Source organism: Drosophila erecta, unplaced genomic scaffold (genome assembly GCF_003286155.1).
Source record: "Drosophila erecta strain 14021-0224.00,06,07 unplaced genomic scaffold, DereRS2 tig00000021-arrow-pilon, whole genome shotgun sequence".
NCBI lineage: Eukaryota > Metazoa > Arthropoda > Insecta > Diptera > Drosophilidae > Drosophila > Drosophila erecta.
In genome coordinates this window covers 3,539,440-3,556,798 of record NW_020825198.1, presented here as the reverse complement: position 1 = coordinate 3,556,798, position 17,359 = coordinate 3,539,440, and the positions used below count along the sequence as shown (strand labels likewise).

The following is a 17,359-nucleotide window of genomic DNA, read 5'->3' as shown; positions in this document are numbered from 1 at the left end:
ACTGCCTTTTTTAACTCACTTGTGTTGCTCAGGTGTCATTGCTTCACATCCTTTTTTCGATTAGTTTTGTTTAGGTCTTAGAAAAATGTGCTAAAGTAATTTTGGTTATTAGTAAGCAATCCCCACTCGAATCGCAACTAAATTCGTTGAGACCACAACCGTTGAGGCGGTCCCCATATAAATTAAAGTAATCTGTTCGTAGCACACAAAAACCATAATCAACAACATGGCCAGTGCACAAGTGCAACGTTTTGATTTCGAGCAGCAACAGGAGCAGCATCAACAGCTGGACAACATCCAGAAGCATCAGCACCACGAAGGTGTTCCACAGGAGAGAAAAATTCAAGGGCCTATCGATGAAGAGCTACACTATGTCGAGTACAAGCATCCTTTGGAGCATGTGTGGACTCTGTGGTATTTGGAAAACGATCGCACCAAGCACTGGAAGGACATGCTGAACGAGATTACCGAGATCGACAGTGTGGAGACCTTCTGGAGCTTGTACTATACCATCAAGACCCCATCCGAGCTGAAGATTGGATGCGACTACTCCATGTTCAAGAAGGGCATCAAGTAGGACGTCCATTGTCCATCATTGTCCACTGTGAGATGCTAACTTAAATCTGTTATACTCCCACAGACCAATGTGGGAGGATGAGGCGAACATCAAGGGTGGTCGCTGGCTGATCACCGCGGGTAAAAGTGCCAAGGTGGAACTGGATCGCATTTGGCTGGATATTCTCCTGATGATGGCGGGTCAGAATTTCCAATACTCCGACGAGATCTGCGGCGCTGTGATCAACATACGTGCCAAGAGCAACAAGATCTGTAAGTTTATCCACTGTACGCCACATTGATTTAGTGAGTTTCCATTACAGCGGTTTGGACTGCCAACGGGAGCAACGAAATGGCCATTCTGGAGATCGGCCAGAAGCTGAAGATACTCATGCATGTGCCATCGCATAATTTGCAGTATCAACTTCATTCCGATGCAATGTGCAAAATCAATTCAGGCGTCAAATCGGTTTACACACTCTGAAAGCGAGTGTTTGGGTCCTCTACGTTATTATATTTTTATTTTTGTACACCAGATTCGTACGTGTGGAAGATTAGATTGGCTTAGTGTATATGAATATTTACTTGGAATTGCCCTTACAAAATTGTTTGAAACACTAAATTAAAAGACAAAATTTCCTACGCGCATTAATGGCATCTTTTGGGGTGGAAGTTGTGTGAAAGTTTGTGTAATTCGTTGCCTACTTTGCAGCTTCAAAATTAAGTATAAGAAATGCTTGGATTTAAAAATGGTTTTCTTTAATCATTGTTCATATGTTAACTTAAACATCATCATGCTCTGAACGCCTTACGACTTAGGGTCGTAATTGCCTACTCAAGCAAAATCGTTGAGTTATAATCAATATGGTAAGATAGGGTTTTAAAAAATTTACTCAGTAAACATTCACAGCTTGTTGCGGTGTGGCGATCATGCGACCGAAACCCATTCGAATCGATCGTTCGGTGCGTGCGTGAATGCGATCCCTAGTCACTGCAATGAGTAGTTGGTTACATTTAGCGACGCGACACAATTATTCGGGCACGGGAGTACACATATGGAGAACTATTTACAAGTTAATCATGAGCAATCGATAGCTCGGGCGAACGCTTCAACATTCGCGAGCTTCCATATCGACAGGTGCAGCTTAACAATACATTTTACAATCTAAACAATATTGGACGCGTGATAATTTGAGATTACGAATTCGAAGCTTGCAATATGCACTCGGACATGGGCCACCCACACCCAAGGAATAGCACTGCAAACGAGTCTCTCTCCAAAGAGACTTCCAAAATGGAATACACAAATTGACTGCGGAGTCATCATCTGCTCTAAATGCGGCCCACAACGGCCTTGTTTTTCCGCGTCGGTTGCACCGAGAGTGGCGGTACCACTAGCATCTCGGATTGCGTTGACGGCGAACTGCTTCGCATGCTTGCACAGTCCTCATCATCTACCTCCTACAAAAATATAATTCTTCATCAGTTGTTGTTCATTTCGATTCTGTAGGCGTACACACATTTATATTCGTGCAGCTGGCCAAACGCATCTGGGCCAATTGAGAGGCGGGCGTGAGAGAGTTGGTGCTGCCAAACGGCGAAGTCATCATCGTGGACACGGCCCGTTTCAGTTTGTTGGGCGTCTTGTTGAAGGAGAAAGCACGACCCACCTAAAAATAAGCAAGGAAACTTAGTATTAGAAAAACTTAAAGGTAAAAGCATTCTAAGGACTCACCTTGAGTCGCGTTTTTGCCGCAAGTTTAAAGGCCTTGCTGAGCGTGCTGACGTTCACATCGCTTATGTCCACCTCCAGTTCCTGGGAGGTGCGGCAAATCAAGAGTTTGTCCTGCAATACAAGAATAAGAACATGAATTCCAGAATATTAAACTGTGTAGGAAGAGCCCACTTACCGCATCAGTACGGCAGGTATGGGCTGCAATCTGATTGCACAATTTCTTGACGTAGACCGACTTATCCGTCTCCTCGTCACTGATCGTAAACGTATAGAGCTTCTCCTTATCGCCCCGCAAGAGCAAACCAAAAGCCCTTGGACTATCCGAGATGTCGATCACTAACCGAATCGTATTCAGCGATATCAGCTTGAGATGCTTATGCGTCTTGGCTGTGCTTGGCGATTTTGCGGTGTTAAATCCTTTAGAACGCCGCTTGCACAGCTCAATGGAATCAGAGAACAGGTACAGAACCAGGCTATCACCACGACCGCTCAGCGAATCGGAGAGTTCGTTCACCTCACACTTCAAGATAAAGCTGCGGTTGGAACTCACTAAATGCGCCGGACACCCTTCGATATCGTTGAATATATCGAAGATGGCCATGCGCGATTCGGTCCGCCTTTTGTCCTCGTTGATGTGCAGTGTCACCTGCTTGATGGCCTTCAGTGCCTCCTCCAAACGTCCGTGATCCGCATTGCCACTAGTTGTGTGTTTCAGGATATCATTTAGCAGCAGACTGATACTAGGCAATCGCTGAACCGGACGGATCATCAGATCCTGTAGACCCTGGCGTCCGCACTCCGGTTTCGTCTGATTGATCTTCAGAAAGGCGTGGAAACGCGGATATTCCCGATCGCAGTACTGCAATTGCTCCTTCATTTGCTCGAAGAAGTTGACGTACGGTGGATAGGCCTTTATCAGCTCGTCGCGGTGTTGAATGATAATGTCTCCAATTAGACAATCTTCCCGCCAGTTGGCGTGCAGCTTCCGCAGATGCTCCAGCATGCTCTGGTGCACCTCGTGGATAGGCAGGAAGTTGCCAAAGATCGTCTTGATCTCGGACTTATTGAGCAGCGGATCATTGGTTTCGGCCAACTCCTCCAATTTGTTTTTGAAAAGCTGTGGAGGAGTAGTAAAAAATACATAAAACAACGGAATCGGTAAGAATTTATTCAACCTACATTCAGTATGGTGTCCAATATGCCCACGTAGTTGGACTCTGTGGTATAGAAGTCCATAAAGTGATTAAAGCGCATCGATTTCTTGGCTGGTGTGGCATCACTCGCCTCCGGCTCGGCATGCAGCAACTTATCCGACTCCAGTTTATCCGGACTGGTGGTGCAATCGAATAAACTATTTGATACGGACAGCAGACCGGCATCCGAAACGGAGGAGCGTCGTTTTCCAGAGCCCAACGGAGTGCCCTCCAGTTGGATGCGTTGCGAAAAGCGCTTGCGTTTCCTTTTGTTAAAGCTAATGGGTAAAGAATCCCGACGATCTGTGTTCGGTGTATTCGTGATGCTATCCAAATACTAAAGTATGTGGGAAATAAACGAGTGTTAGTTTCAGCTCGTAAACAATTTTATAGTGATCTACTTACGTCGCCAAACAGATAGTCCATCTCGTTGGCATAGCCATTCTGTATGGTATACCAGAACCAGTCTGATTTCAGGATATGCGTGTGATTATTCTTCGGCTCCGGCTTCGTCAAAGTCGTGTGCTCGTCAACCACCTGAACGGAAGAGAACATGGCAATTAATTTGGGCGATCCATCGTTTATTGTGTAAAAGAGATGCGGAATGTGCTAGGTCGCAAAAAAATGTTTTGTTTGCTGGCTAATTTAGATTATACGAAACGGAGTCAATCAAGCGTCTATATAGATGGTATATAGATAGATATAGCTCGGCACAGCAGCAGCAAGCACAATAAATTTTGAACACATTCATCAAATGCAAAAGGCCAAACAAAACATTTTTAGTGCACATTTTTGGCAGCACTTTGAAACGGCAAAGATCTTGGCGAACGAAACGAGGCAAAAGTGTGAAGCTACGGAACATTAATGCAAATTGCTTTGCCCCAAGTACGAGTAACATTTGTGTAAATATTTGTTAGTCCATCAAGAAAATAATAATAATTCACCCAAATGCGAGGGAATCGCTCGTGCTAGACGGGTAAAGGTTTGCTCGATTTTATTCTCTTCTCCATTTATTGTTTCAATTTGTTTATCTACGCTGTTTTCTAGTTGGCATTTTTAACATTTATTCAAGCTGAACGAAAGTCTGTCGATAACCAGTGTGTGGGGTGGTGTGTGTTTTGTGTGTGGCAAATAAATGTTATTCAAATACTTATTGTGCTGCTTTGTTTGGTTGTGTTTTCACTTTTTTTGTATTTTGTGCGCTGGCCAGAAAAATATTGAGTAGACCATAGGAAACCAAAGTTATTTACAGAAGAAATTCCAGGCACCGCACCAAATTAGATGTTATATGAGTTGTGACTTAAGCTACGGCATAACCATTAAATAACAATTAACAAAACATTTGGGATGGAAGGAGGCTGGATAATGGATGGCGGTTGGCGGGAGAACTGAGGGAAATCGCTTCGCACAGCAACTGAAAAACTGTTAAAAATGCTCGAACATATTTGATTCAACACAATAGAAACATGAATGAGAGTGGACCAGATGATAACAATGCATCACCGAATGAGTAAAGATCACTGAATAATAAAAAACAAAAGCCCAAAAAAATATATTCAAAATGTTTTAAGTATGGGGGAAACACCCCATGTTAATTTCCTCAAACTTTAGATCTTTTGCCGTTTCAAAGTGTGTCCTTTCCATTTGAAAGATCATTTGGAGCAAACAGGAGTTAATTTTAAAAGTACCATTGCCATGGGCTCTTCTACGTGAGCGGGGCTGTGACGCCTCGTTGTCGACTCTTCGGGAGACTTAATTACTAGCACCGAGCTATGTACTGCGATCGATGTCGATAATGTGGGAGATGACGATGATGATGATGATGGTGGCATTGCAGGCGTGACGGCAGCAGCACAGAAGGCAACTGTGTGGGAGGAGGTATCGTGGACATCCAAAGTGGCGGTGCAATTAGGATTCGGATTGGAATTCAGGGTGGGTGTGGATGGGTTAGTTAGGGTCAGAGCGGAAACGACACCGGAGACGGGGCCGAAGAGTCGCTTGGCTGTTTTGGGCGTGGCCGTTGATCGGAGCTTGGGCGCTTTTGGCGTCTTGAAGCCACTGTCCAATAGGGTGGTACATTCCGGAGTGCCATCGACACCTCTGTCCAGTCTGCGACTGCTGCTTCTTGTAATCCTTCCGCAAAAGCTGCGCAACTTCTCCTTGACTGGCTTTCGGATGGACTCGTTGAGGGTTAAATTAATGGAGGAAGCCAGTGAGCAGATGGAATTATCGGCTGCCTCGCTGCCAATGAAACTTGATGCATCGGCTACTGAACTCCGGCGTGGTCGTAAAGTTTTCATCAATGGTTCGGCAACAAAGCTAACAGATCGCCGAAGCGTCCTCGATATAGATCCTGTGCGTATGAGTTTGGGCTTCTTTGTGCTCGCCGGCAGGGCAAAAGAATCCACTGACATTAGGGACACATTGTCGAAGCTTTCCCTCTTGCGCTTCAGATCATTCTCCGAAGGCGGCAGATCATCTGTCTCCAAGTCGCACTCGTCAATAGCTTTTAAAATGGGGGAAATGTTCTGGGTGGTGCTCTCAAAGTCCAATGCAATACCATCCATATCGGGTGAACTTAGAGGCGTGGCTGCCTTTAAGCTAGTCCTTATTTTACTAGTCTTTGGCGTACTGGCCTGGACCTCTTCCTCGTCCTGCTGTTCGTTTAGAACCTCTGGTTTAAGAACCTCGCCCTGTGGTTTCTGCTCCTCCTCGAAGTCTTCTTCATCAGATTCAGGCAATTGGTCTTCTGCGTGGTTTCCAATATCGGCCGCCTCCACAAAAAGGCGTTCGTCAAAGTGTATATCATCCTCGTCTTCAATGCCTTGATTCTCTTTTTGCTCCTGGTCAATGTCTAATGTCATTCCCTTGTCCGTTTCCGTGCGGGAATGTTCCATCATTTTGATTTCCGCACGCTCAAAATCCTCAGCCTGTCGCTGCTCTTCTTCCTCCGCCTGCGATGCACTACTACTGCCTGGGATTTGGGATTCGGATGGGTTAGTTAGGGTGCTTGGGTTAGTATCTGTGCTAGTGCTAGTGCTTGTAAATACTGCGCCCGTATTGGGCATCACCTGGAAGACACACGGATTAGGATTTTGTGGCTAAGAAAATGAGCTGCTCGAAACAGCGAAAAAAGCATGTACAATAAATAAATCCAGCATGCAAACTACAAATTCCAAACTACCCAAAAAGCTTGCATTTAGGCATTAAGTATGGACATAGCAGACTTACAACGTGCGAGCACTCCGGATCATCGAGCTCGGCGCAAACGCCTCCGTTTTCCAAAAGTACATCCACCATATGCTGATGCTCCTCCACGGGGAATCCAAAGAAGCAAATCTTCTGACCCTCGAATGCCTTCAGGCGATGCGTCTTGGTGAAATTCTCTTGCGTGGCATCGAATTCCAGCGAATTACGATCTGCCCATGCGGCAAACACCCAAGCAGGACGAACCACGGTTAACCGAAAGGTTTTGGCGTACCTAAAAAACAAAAGTAGTTTTAGTAAGGATTCTTAGGAAACTTCAAAACCTTGTGGTGTGCATGGTTTTATTCAATTAAGAACTCACTGGTACTTTTCGCCGCCACTGTGGTTGCAAATCAAATGCGTGGTCTTTGTGTTCAGGTCCTTCTTGATGCAGCCGCCCATCGAGTGAATGAGATTAACCAGCTTCGTCTGCAAACCAAAAAGGATTTTACATATTAATATTAGTTAGTTGGAAGACTCCCAATCGGAGGCAGCCACTCACCAGCTCATCCTTCTTGCGTATGCCCGTAAAACAAGTGACCACGCCGCGCATCGCGTAATTGTAAATGGGACGCGAGTTCTGGCCCAGTGTCTGTTTCATCTCGGCCGCGTACTTCAAAGCCGGCGGTCCCAGAATGCTGCAAGTGATATAAAGGGAGAGGCAATTAAATATTTATGTGGCACACTTTTGAGTTATGCAAGGCAATCTGGTTTTTATGCCCCAATTGACCTTGGTAGTTGCACTTGCACTTGCAGTGGCAGTGGCAGTTGCCATAATTCATTTCGAATCGGTTGCGTATCGGTATCCTCCTTGCCCGATTGCATTCCGGACACAAATGAATGCGATTGCTCGGCGCTTTTCGCCTTACTGAACTTTGACTGAAGAGCCATTCGATCAGACTAAGGGCTCCTTTGTTTACCAAACCGGACATCGACAGCTGTTGGTTAGCCATCCTCAACCCATTCCGCATCGCAACTGGCACAAAGCCGGAAGTTCTTATAAACAAATCAATCGAGCGGAAGCTGACATGTCGAGCATTGTTTAAAGGCACCTAGTGGGCGTAGGGGGATGTATTTATGATACATTATATGTGTACACTTATTTATTTATGTGGCTCATAAAGGCGCAATTACAATTATGAGTGGGGGGAAAGAATCGAAACCAATTTGCGGTGCGTGCATTGAGTAATGCTTTTGATTTCGGGTAAATTTATGAATGATTCTTCGGATTGAAATCTCTGGGCAGAGATATGCATGGATAAAACTCAAACCTGCTAAAGAGTTCTATTCAAAAAACCATTTCAAACTTTTGAATGAGGCAGTCTATTATTAGCAATAAATAAGTTTTATGTTGTTTTTAGACCTTTTTTTTATAGGAATTCCAAAGATTATATGAATGCTTGAAGCTAGAAAAGTGGATCATTTGAAATATAGGTAGTTCACTCTGTATTTGCTTTTAAATTACGCATTTTATTTATCATAGTTCTCAGACAGATCAACGTTGATGTTATGAAGTTATGATAATAGGTTTCGCACTTACAGTTGCCATCTTCCTTTTGTAGTTTTCTTTCCTGACTCCATTTTCACTTGATCTCTCACTTTCTCAGACTTTTCTCAGGCTAACTTCCTGTTGTCAGATTCACTTTCACTTCTTCTATTTTATCGAGGTTGCTATCATATCAGTTTTCACTTGCATCCACATTTCACCCACATTTCTGGCTGTTAGGTTCAGTTAACCTTACCAACAAAGGCCGATTTTCATTTCCATATACATATGCTCAAATATTTGTCGCGGGCAAACGGAACGAATTTGCCTGAACGATTCAGAACAGCAGAACGAGAGTACGAATAAGTTGAGACATCTAGCCGGAGGAACCGAGCGACAAGAGTTTATGATTCTATCCGGGCAACTAAACAAACACAACTGCCAGCCTCGTTGCTTGGGAAAATTATTGAATAAACGATGGGACCGCAGCGAGCGAATGGAGAATGGAAATAGAAAATGCCTGACATGCCAGGCGGTCCACCCTCTTGGCTCCTGCCCCGCTTTTCCCCGGTTTTCCCACTTTTCAGCTTGTTCTCTCCTCATCACTTAATGTGGCACATAAGTGGCAAATGCTATACAGGCGTGATATTTTCCTATATTTCCCCTACAAGAAGTGCAAGGATCACTCTCAATGGGATCTACGCGATCTACAGACAACGATTTTATGATCGATTCTAGGAGGCTTTTTAATAAGCCTCTTTCAATTTCAAAAAATAATAAACAAAATGCGTTCTCATGATATTTATGTGACGCAATTTCTTGTCTTCTTTTACAAAATAAGACATGCATCCTTAGCCACTATTTTTTACTATATTATATCCATATTCTTATTTTCTACATTAATTTCTCTGTGTGCAGAAAGAAAATAGAGGCGACAGTAAACAAGGAAAGCAAGCGAGACAAGTGAAATGCAAAGAGAGTTGAGTCAACCAAATATTTAAGCAACCAGGCATCAACAAAATAAAATTCCAAAGAACAATTAAATTTTTCTCATTGGGATCCGAGGAAAACCCAGGAAAATGCTGATGCTTAGTCAAAGCATAAAAATGCGACGCGCGTGCTCGACAACAATATATGAAATGGATGAGATGGATGATCGGATTGAAGTGAATCGCGGGATCTGGGGCTTTTGGCCTCGCCAATGGATGACCTGCCATCTCTGGGAAGTGGCGATTCTTTTGTAAAGTGCGCCGATCTTTGACTGAACACGGGGCACTCGAACTTTGCGAGGGTCAAAACTATAGAACAGTCAATGACATGTCGTTCGCGGACTCTTCTCGTGCTGCCTCAATTAAAGTGCCATATGAAAACTTTTAAATTATATACTCGCTCGCAGATATACGATAAATATTTAAATATATGTATACACTCCAGAGCGCAGATCACATAAATGCCTCAATAAAACGCATAAATTCGGATCTTTTTTTGCGATTTGTTATATTTTTTTTATGGCAGAGAATTTCCGTTTTTTTTTTTACCCATATGCTTCTTTCAACACATTCGACTTGATTTGACATCGCTCGATCTGAAAATACACGAATTCCTATAGATTCTTGGCGCCAAGAGATTGTCGCAATGCCTCCTCCTCAATTTTATTCAGAGGAAACTTGGCCAATGGCACCAGAGATTTCGCTTCCCAAGAGAAGTCCCCAAAATATTAGAAACGATTCATTTTCAATTTCTTTAGAAGAAATACTATTTGAAATTGTCATGCCAGCGTTTTATTTGTTTTCATTTTTAAATTCAATTCATTCGCAGCTCGCTACGTCCCCAAAATAGGCAATGAATTGCTTCGAGACTTCCCCCATTATGCGAATGGATCGGTCCTATGATTCAGAATATATATCCACACATATCGACAATGCTGGGAACACCGATTAACAAGATCTTTGTGGCATCATTTTGGGCAAGGTTAATTGGCCGTTTAAGTGCCCCTATCTGCGATTCCTGAGAATATCTCATTAAAATTCGCCTGTTTCCCAATGAATTTTGTGTATTACTAATCAGAACTGCCATAGTGCAACAAAGGTACGATCTTACTAGTACTATTTACAATTAAATTGTACGAAACACCACAAAAAATAATCACAAGTACGATAAAGTACGATTGTCAAATCATTTGATGATCAATGACGATAACCAGAATAATCCTATATCAATTTTTATAAATATTTTGGGATGAGCTAGGAAAAAACAGAGAAAAGCATTTGATAGATAATATACTTTTTAATGACCAACTTAAATACAGGTGTAGTTAATAGTCACGATTTATTCATATCAGTTGACAAAAACAAACTCACAAAATGCATATTTATTTAAAAAATAAGCAACTAACGCTGCAAATAAACCGGATGATAAACAAATTTCAGATTTACTACCAGTTTATGTTTTTCTATAGGCTAAGACCAATTAAAATTATAGATGGAATACAACAATAAAAAATGTGAAACATGAAATATAATTAGCACAGAGGAAAAACAACCTATGCGCACCTTTGGCGAGCAGAAAAAAAGCGATGAAAACCAAATACAAATTGCAATAACAAAAAGAACCGAAACATGAATGAAAATCTATGATAAATTATAATTCTTAATGGGGGAGAAGAAACCACTTTTTGGCTCTTTTTCCCGTTTAACATTTTCTTTTTATTTTCCTTTTCCTTACAAGCAGAGCGTGTTGGAAAAACATGAAACGGAAAACAGACGCCCACCGACCCCCCCGAATTCATAACAACTTTAACGCACTAGGTGACCTTCGAAAAAGAGCTCGTAAATACACGCTAACCAAAGTATGGCAAAATTATGGTTAATCACTAATGAGACAGGGCAGAGGTGGGCCCCAAAAAAAATATATTTGTATATTAACCAAAATGAAATGGGGATGAGTTGTGTCTATTACTACGCAGCAGGCAAATTAATCAAGCGTGCAAAAAATCAAGAGCCCAACCAATCCAACCAACCAAACCGAAGCAAATTTATCTATATATATGGAGCAAAAGAACAAACATTTGCGCAAGTTTCAAATTTGACAACAATTTGTAGAAGGCGAAAGATGATTGCAAGCTTACGGCGGCAAGTCGAATTGAATATATGCCCTTTTTGGCCGTAATACAGATCACTCTTGTTTAGAACTTGAAAATAAATTCAGAGCGGATTTTGCTTAGTGTAAATTAATCAAGTAATAAACATAATTTTATGTGTAACCGAGTAATGTTTACATGAACAAGATCACACAGGTGTACACATATGTAATTGAAAATGCATTTAAGGCCATTTCTGAAAGATATTATTTCAAATGAGTTTATGGGTATGGAGCATGCGTAGCTTTCTAAGAAATACATTCAAAATTGTAAACAACTCGGAATGTTTTGAGGAAAACTACTCTGTTTACCCAATTCGAACATTCAAGTAATGCTGACACCCCGAGGAAGGGTATGGAATCGGAAGGAACCGGGCTGAGGAGCCGTGTGGTATATCTGGCGCATGGCTGACGCTGTCAATCTTGGAACTGGTGGCCAAACGAGTGGATTCGGATCCACAGGGGCACTTGGAGCGGAGGCAGTATGCCCGTGCGTGTGTCTCGATTTCAAACTCAATTTGCTGCGGCTCAGCATGGCGATGATAATGGCTCTTGACTGGCGCATCTCACAGCCAGAAAGAAAAGTGGGTTGAACAATTGGGAGAAGGATGTGGGGGCGGACAGCTGGGCACATGTGACAGATTTGGTCTAAATTAAGCAGCCCCATTGTTCCTCAGCTTTTGGCCAAGTTATTATTAGTGCCGGTGACTAGGTCTAGTCCCCCAGTAAGTACTCACCATTCCTTCTGCTTGTGTATCGCCTCGAAGCTGGCACCCTCGAAGTCGTCCAGCACGTAGAAAGTCCGCCAGTCGGAGGACGACTCCCCGAGGATGTCCAGACCCGTGTCCGACGTAACGATGGGCAGGCCAAAGGATTCGGCTGCCAGCAGCGTGTCCGCGTCCTGGCCAACGCCTCCCACCAGGCAGATGCGCGCGGGCAGCGTTGTTATGGACATCTCTGGTGGGCGAAACGAAAAGTCGGGGAAAAGTCATTAGAAATCAGAAACAGGCATTGTGTGCTCTCAAAAATCAGAAATGGCCAATGGCATGGGGTTAAGTGCATGTCAGACGTAAATCAAGCAAATAAATGCGGTTTAAGGTGTGCATCGCAAAGGGGTTTGTCTATTAGGTCTTATATTATTTACCACAAATTTGTTCAATAAGTATTTATTTATTTGAAAATATGCAACAAAATATTCTTAAACCAAAATAAATCCTATTTCTCTGCCTCCTCCTTTATTTACCTAAAATATTTTTGATTTATGAAAGTTTCCTAACAAAATCAACTTTAACAAATTGCTAATAAAATAAATATTTTATTGGCAGCATAATTAATTACAGTGCGATATCCGAGTGACCCATACACAACATTCAACTCGTTTCTGTTTACAGGAGAATGGAGAAAAGATTTTGTTTGATTAATGGCTATTTTGTGGATTTGTTTGTTTATGCAATTGAGTGCGCGAGTCAGGGTAGAAGATCGTGGCAAAATTGTGCAAAATAAAACAAAGAAATGGGAGGAAACAGAGCAGAGCGACTAACCAAAATAGAACCCCTTGAGGATGGACACATGTACACATCGAAGATGGAGGATGGAGGATGGCGAATGGGGGCCTGGTCAGCAAAAGCCGCAGCAATGCGCTGTCGATCATTAAGCAGCCAAATTGCGAGCTGTTGACAACAATTTTAATTGTGTCGATTTCTTAGCCGCCGACAAAAAAAAAACAAAAGCGACCTTCGATATTGCCATAGTTTTTGACAAGCAACGAAAGTAGAGTATGCGAAATGAATGGGAATGGACTAGAGATAGAGAATGTTTTCAAGTGCAAACCATTTACCCCCAATCGACATGGACACAACACATGGAACAAGACGAGACCACTGACGGCGGCTTTGTTGCATTAATTTTATCCAGAATTGTGCAGCTGTAACCGATGCCAATTGCATCTATATACATTTGTATCTGTATCTGGCGAGACATTCGCCACTTGTGCAATTGAACAAAGTCCAGGAAACTGCTGTGGAAGAACTACAGTTCGTGTCGTATTCTCATCTCTCTGACGTCTCGGAATTTTCAAATAGATATTCCAGATATGCACATTCCCAAAAGAAGCGATAAACAATGCAATTTACCTAATGGAAATCGGTAGGATTTATGGACTAACAGAATGTTTATAAGGTTGGAATATCACAGGAATGTGGAATCCAATAAAAGCCGTGATATGGAATGTGCTACACGGGAATGCAGCATTTTTAGGAGATTGATATGGGTATTAAAATACATTAATGTCCACAATGAGGAATATGAGGAAAATTGTTTGATTTATTAACCTTGTTTGAAAGACTTCTGGTGATAAAAATATCACATAGGACATACTTATTTCCTTGTTTTAATATTCGTAATTCTGCGAATCATTTTTATGGGAACACTTCTCTTTTGATGCATTCTTCATTATTAAACAAACCATGTTTTGAAGTTTAATGTGCATAATTAGTTCCACGAATTGATTGACTGGCATTTAAATAAATATCATCCTAACACGTCATTTATAGCTTTCCTTGGAAAGTGATATATTTATTTCCGAAATACAAAGGTTTTACTCTGTTCCTGCACCTTTCCCAGGTGTTTCTCAATGTCTGGATGGATTGATGATTCACGAAAGACTTTACCCTACTTATGTTTCCCTCTGGCGAATATGTTCCTCTTGCGTTTGCGCATATTCAACCCTCGGAAAGGAGTACTTGAGTACCTGAAAGGGTTTATCTGGGACTCTTGGAATACCTGTAAAATCCTCGTACACCTGACACAAGGCGGCCTGTCGGAGCTTCGCTTGCTTGACCTCCTCGTCGGCGGCATATGTGAAATAGGAGGCGGATTGTCTCTGAACCGTGACCACTTTGCTGCTCTTTTTGCCCAAATGGTTTCCAAAGTTGAACTGCACCAGCGGTAAGTGCAACATTTTGCACAGGGGTCCTCGAGGATCGGGCTCTAAAACATAACTAAATGCAAGACGAGCTCAGGGAAGTCCTGAAACTGAAATCGCATTTTGCATAGCCACAGGTGGTGGGCTCGGCTCGAAGAAGAAGTGTATGTATGTAAGTGAGTTCAGGGGAAAAGGTAAGCAAAATGGTAAGCAAAAATTGTAAGAGCGTGAGAGAAGTGCTGAGACACACAGGTGGCGGCCACCATTTTTCGCCATTCGGGAATTTCCTTCCTTTTTGGCCCGAGCAAAATCCGCTGTTGTTATTTATTTTCTGCTTTTCCTCGCTGGCTGCCTGCCAGAGAAACGATGAAAAACTAATTGAGTGGCATCTGAGAAATGAAAAGCCATCGGGAAAATAGAGGGCTGTGTGTGGGTTTCTGGGCAGTCAGCCACGCAGCGAAAAATATCCCATGACAAATCATGGTTAACCCATAATGACAATAGTTGATATTTGAAAATATGGCCTAGACCTAATATAATTTTTAAGTGACAATGAAATTCAAAATAAAAATTATTTTTTTGTAACAAAAAAACGTATTTTAATCAAAAGACGTTTTGAAAAGTGCAACAACAGTTAGAAAAACATATTAAATATCTATTATAATTATACTGCTACGAAAAATGGCAATCAACAGATTTCTCGCTGTGTAGCGGATTTTGTCAAACAGCACAGACAGTCATCAAAGAAAAATCTTGTAATAAAATTACGTATCCCGCGGAAGCCTTGACGTAGACGAAGAGCAGATTCCGAAGGTCTGGGGCCCATGTAAAATGCCATTAGCGTTGAGGGACGGAAAACACGGACTACAGGCTATATAGTCATAGTTCTATATAGGCATGTGCGGCCTGTCAACATGTGTAAATGGAATACGAGGTAAGCGGGCGGCGCGGTAGGTAAATCACCCGGAAAGTAAGGATCAAGGATCCTGTGCAACAAGAGGAGGAAGAAGAAGCGAAGAGCCTGCCGAGCAGGATAAGATCTTCTTACCTGGCAAGTACCGGGCAAGTAACAGATCAGAGCAGACAGAAAAGTTCACAAAGTTATCATGCGGAAACGATTCCAAAGGTATCTACATACATGTGTACATTTAAAGGCTAAATAACAACATCAAAGGCAACGCAACCAAATCATAAACTTTTAATTAATATATGCTTTATTTGCGCCTCGATTTCGAACACAAAATACATTAAATGATAACTTTATTTGTTTATGCCGCGCATGGGAAAAATTCTTTCAATACAACATATTTACACGTATTTTTTAAGGCAATAACCTTTGTATATGATATGAAATTGTATGGTATTTGCAGTTACATGTTCTCGTTGCGGAAATTGTAGGCTTGGAATGGAAAATATAACAAATTCAATTGCGTAGAAACACATTTTTTATTATTTTAATAAAAATGTAATACGAATTTCAAATCAGAGAATTTGCAAAGTAAGTTATCTTAACTATTTGTTGCGCATTAGTGGTCCAAGATATATATTTTAATTTATATTGGTTATTCCAACCTTTAATTAGGTAATTCCATATAACAAACAAATAAATATCCCGAATTTCTTCTCTACTTTCTTTTTAGCTACAACTGTCTGGCTAAAACGGCTGATGTCGCATCACTGACAACAGGAACTGATCGCTTAAACTGTTGTTGCCTGTCCTTTACTTTTACTCTCACAACAGTTAGGGCGCCGCAGTTGTTGTTGTTGCGGTGGCTCTCGGTACAGTGCCGACGAAGAGAGGGAGAGAGAGAGGGGAAATGAAGATGAAGAGAGGGAGGCATTTCGCATTTATGCGATAAATATTTCCTACACCGAAATAAATTCTGAAAATAAGATTAAAATATCAGCGACGCGATGCCGTTGCTTTTTTAGTCTCACAACTACACATAAGAATGTACTTATATTCGATTTATTTTTTTTGTTTGCATTTTGCTGCCAACGACATTTTTTATGAGGATCTTTTGGCCCCGAGTGTGGTTTTACCCCGCCCCAACCCCTTTGCGACAGCACATCTAGGTTTGTTTTTTGGACGACATTGAAAAATTAAAGATTCGCGCAGCATTTGGACCTGCCACGCCCCGCGTCAGCCGCCATCCGCCCTCTTTCGGTACTCACCGCACTTCGATTGCTCTTCAATGGTCTCCATTTCCATGGATCTTCGGCTATTTCGTTTTTAAGAACACAAAAACACACCAACACACTTGAAACACAATAAAACGAACGCACAAGGAGACAAATAATTCGTTTGTACTCGATTCGTTTACTTTCATTAACTGGACGCTGTTTTCATGCATTTAGCGTGCTTCATTTCCATGTTTGTTTGCTTCTCTCCTTTTTGTTACAAATTATTTAATTAAAAAGCGGCGGGCATAGGCTCACGCACACACACACACATATACACACGGACGCGCATAGGCAGCGTTGCCGGTTCTTCGTCCTTTTGTTTGCGATTCCGCGTACCTGCTTAAGCAATTTAACCAACAAAATGATCAACAATTTAAACGAATTGCGCTAAACGGCTGCGCGTCGGAATTACAAATCAAAACTCAACGGCCAGACGCGTCCGTTTCGATTTTTTTTTTGCTGTGGCGTGCCGCGCAGTGTGACCGTCGCTGGGGCGCCAAGAAATGCGAGCGAGTGTGGTGTGCAAAATACCAGAATCATTCGGCGCGAAGTTGTGGTCACATTCGAATGGGGATTTCAAAAGCATTGAGGGCATTCCTTGTACTCTTAAATTGCTGAATTAAGCTGCTTGATCTAATATATAGTTCGAAACTGCAACATATTAACAACCAATAAGAAGTTATTAACTTGTGGTTAACTTGTCTTTGGTCTGTTAATAAATAAAATTGGTAATGTAAAAAAACGACTCGTTTTTACACAAAATCCTCAGTCTTCGAAGTTAATTCGGTGTCCCCATGCAGTGTAAGCGTCAAATAATATTTTGCATACCAATTAAAAAAGTTGTCCCTAATGCTATGTATGCATTTATTGACTGTACGCAATAAGCTGTTGGAAGTAAC

The 17,359-nt window shown here is 42.0% G+C and overlaps 2 protein-coding genes across 6 annotated transcripts; one reads left to right on the top strand and one right to left on the bottom strand.

The window, feature by feature from the left end:
- Nucleotides 1-33: 33 nt before the first annotated feature.
- On the top strand, nucleotides 34-1,203 carry LOC6543941 (eukaryotic translation initiation factor 4E1). The gene is made up of 3 exons (XM_001971362.3): nucleotides 34-573; nucleotides 641-828; nucleotides 879-1,203. The coding sequence occupies exons 1-3, from the start codon at nucleotides 227-229 to the stop codon at nucleotides 1,037-1,039; spliced, it is 696 nt and encodes a 231-aa protein (XP_001971398.1). The 5' UTR covers nucleotides 34-226; the 3' UTR covers nucleotides 1,040-1,203.
- Nucleotides 1,204-1,292: 89 nt separating this feature from the next.
- On the bottom strand, nucleotides 1,293-16,998 carry LOC6543940 (protein ECT2). Of its 5 annotated transcripts, XM_001971361.3 has the most exons (12): nucleotides 16,452-16,998; nucleotides 12,091-12,310; nucleotides 7,232-7,367; nucleotides 7,052-7,158; nucleotides 6,715-6,964; nucleotides 5,172-6,554; nucleotides 3,889-4,020; nucleotides 3,470-3,820; nucleotides 2,466-3,407; nucleotides 2,291-2,401; nucleotides 2,076-2,225; nucleotides 1,293-2,016 (listed from the first exon to the last, which is right to left on the bottom strand). In XM_001971361.3, exons 1-12 carry the CDS (start codon nucleotides 16,486-16,488, stop codon nucleotides 1,888-1,890), a joined length of 3,948 nt encoding a protein of 1,315 aa, XP_001971397.2. In that variant the 5' UTR covers nucleotides 16,489-16,998; the 3' UTR covers nucleotides 1,293-1,887. The 5 variants fall into 5 exon arrangements, with proteins under 5 accessions (XP_001971397.2, XP_015013705.1, XP_026832559.1 ...); XM_015158219.2 differs by lacking the exon at nucleotides 5,172-6,554 and having other exon boundaries at nucleotides 16,452-16,996; XM_026976758.1 differs by lacking the exons at nucleotides 5,172-6,554; nucleotides 16,452-16,998 and adding an exon at nucleotides 14,135-14,363.
- Nucleotides 16,999-17,359: the final 361 nt, after the last annotated feature.

Bases quoted from the DNA above. Each gene is read 5' to 3' on its own strand.
- LOC6543941 (XM_001971362.3), top strand. From the start codon at position 227: ATGGCCAGTGCACAAGTGCAACGTTTTGATTTCGAGCAGCAACAGGAG. The intron at 574-640 runs GTAGGACGTCCA...ATACTCCCACAG, and splicing joins ATGTTCAAGAAGGGCATCAA to ACCAATGTGGGAGGATGAGG. The intron at 829-878 runs GTAAGTTTATCC...TTTCCATTACAG, and splicing joins TGCCAAGAGCAACAAGATCT to CGGTTTGGACTGCCAACGGG.
- LOC6543940 (XM_001971361.3), bottom strand. From the start codon at position 16,488: ATGGAAATGGAGACCATTGAAGAGCAATCGAAGTGCG. The intron at 3,408-3,469 runs GTAGGTTGAATA...ACTCCTCCACAG, and splicing joins TATTGGACACCATACTGAAT to CTTTTCAAAAACAAATTGGA. The intron at 2,017-2,075 runs GTGTGTACGCCT...ATATTTTTGTAG, and splicing joins CCAGCTGCACGAATATAAAT to GAGGTAGATGATGAGGACTG.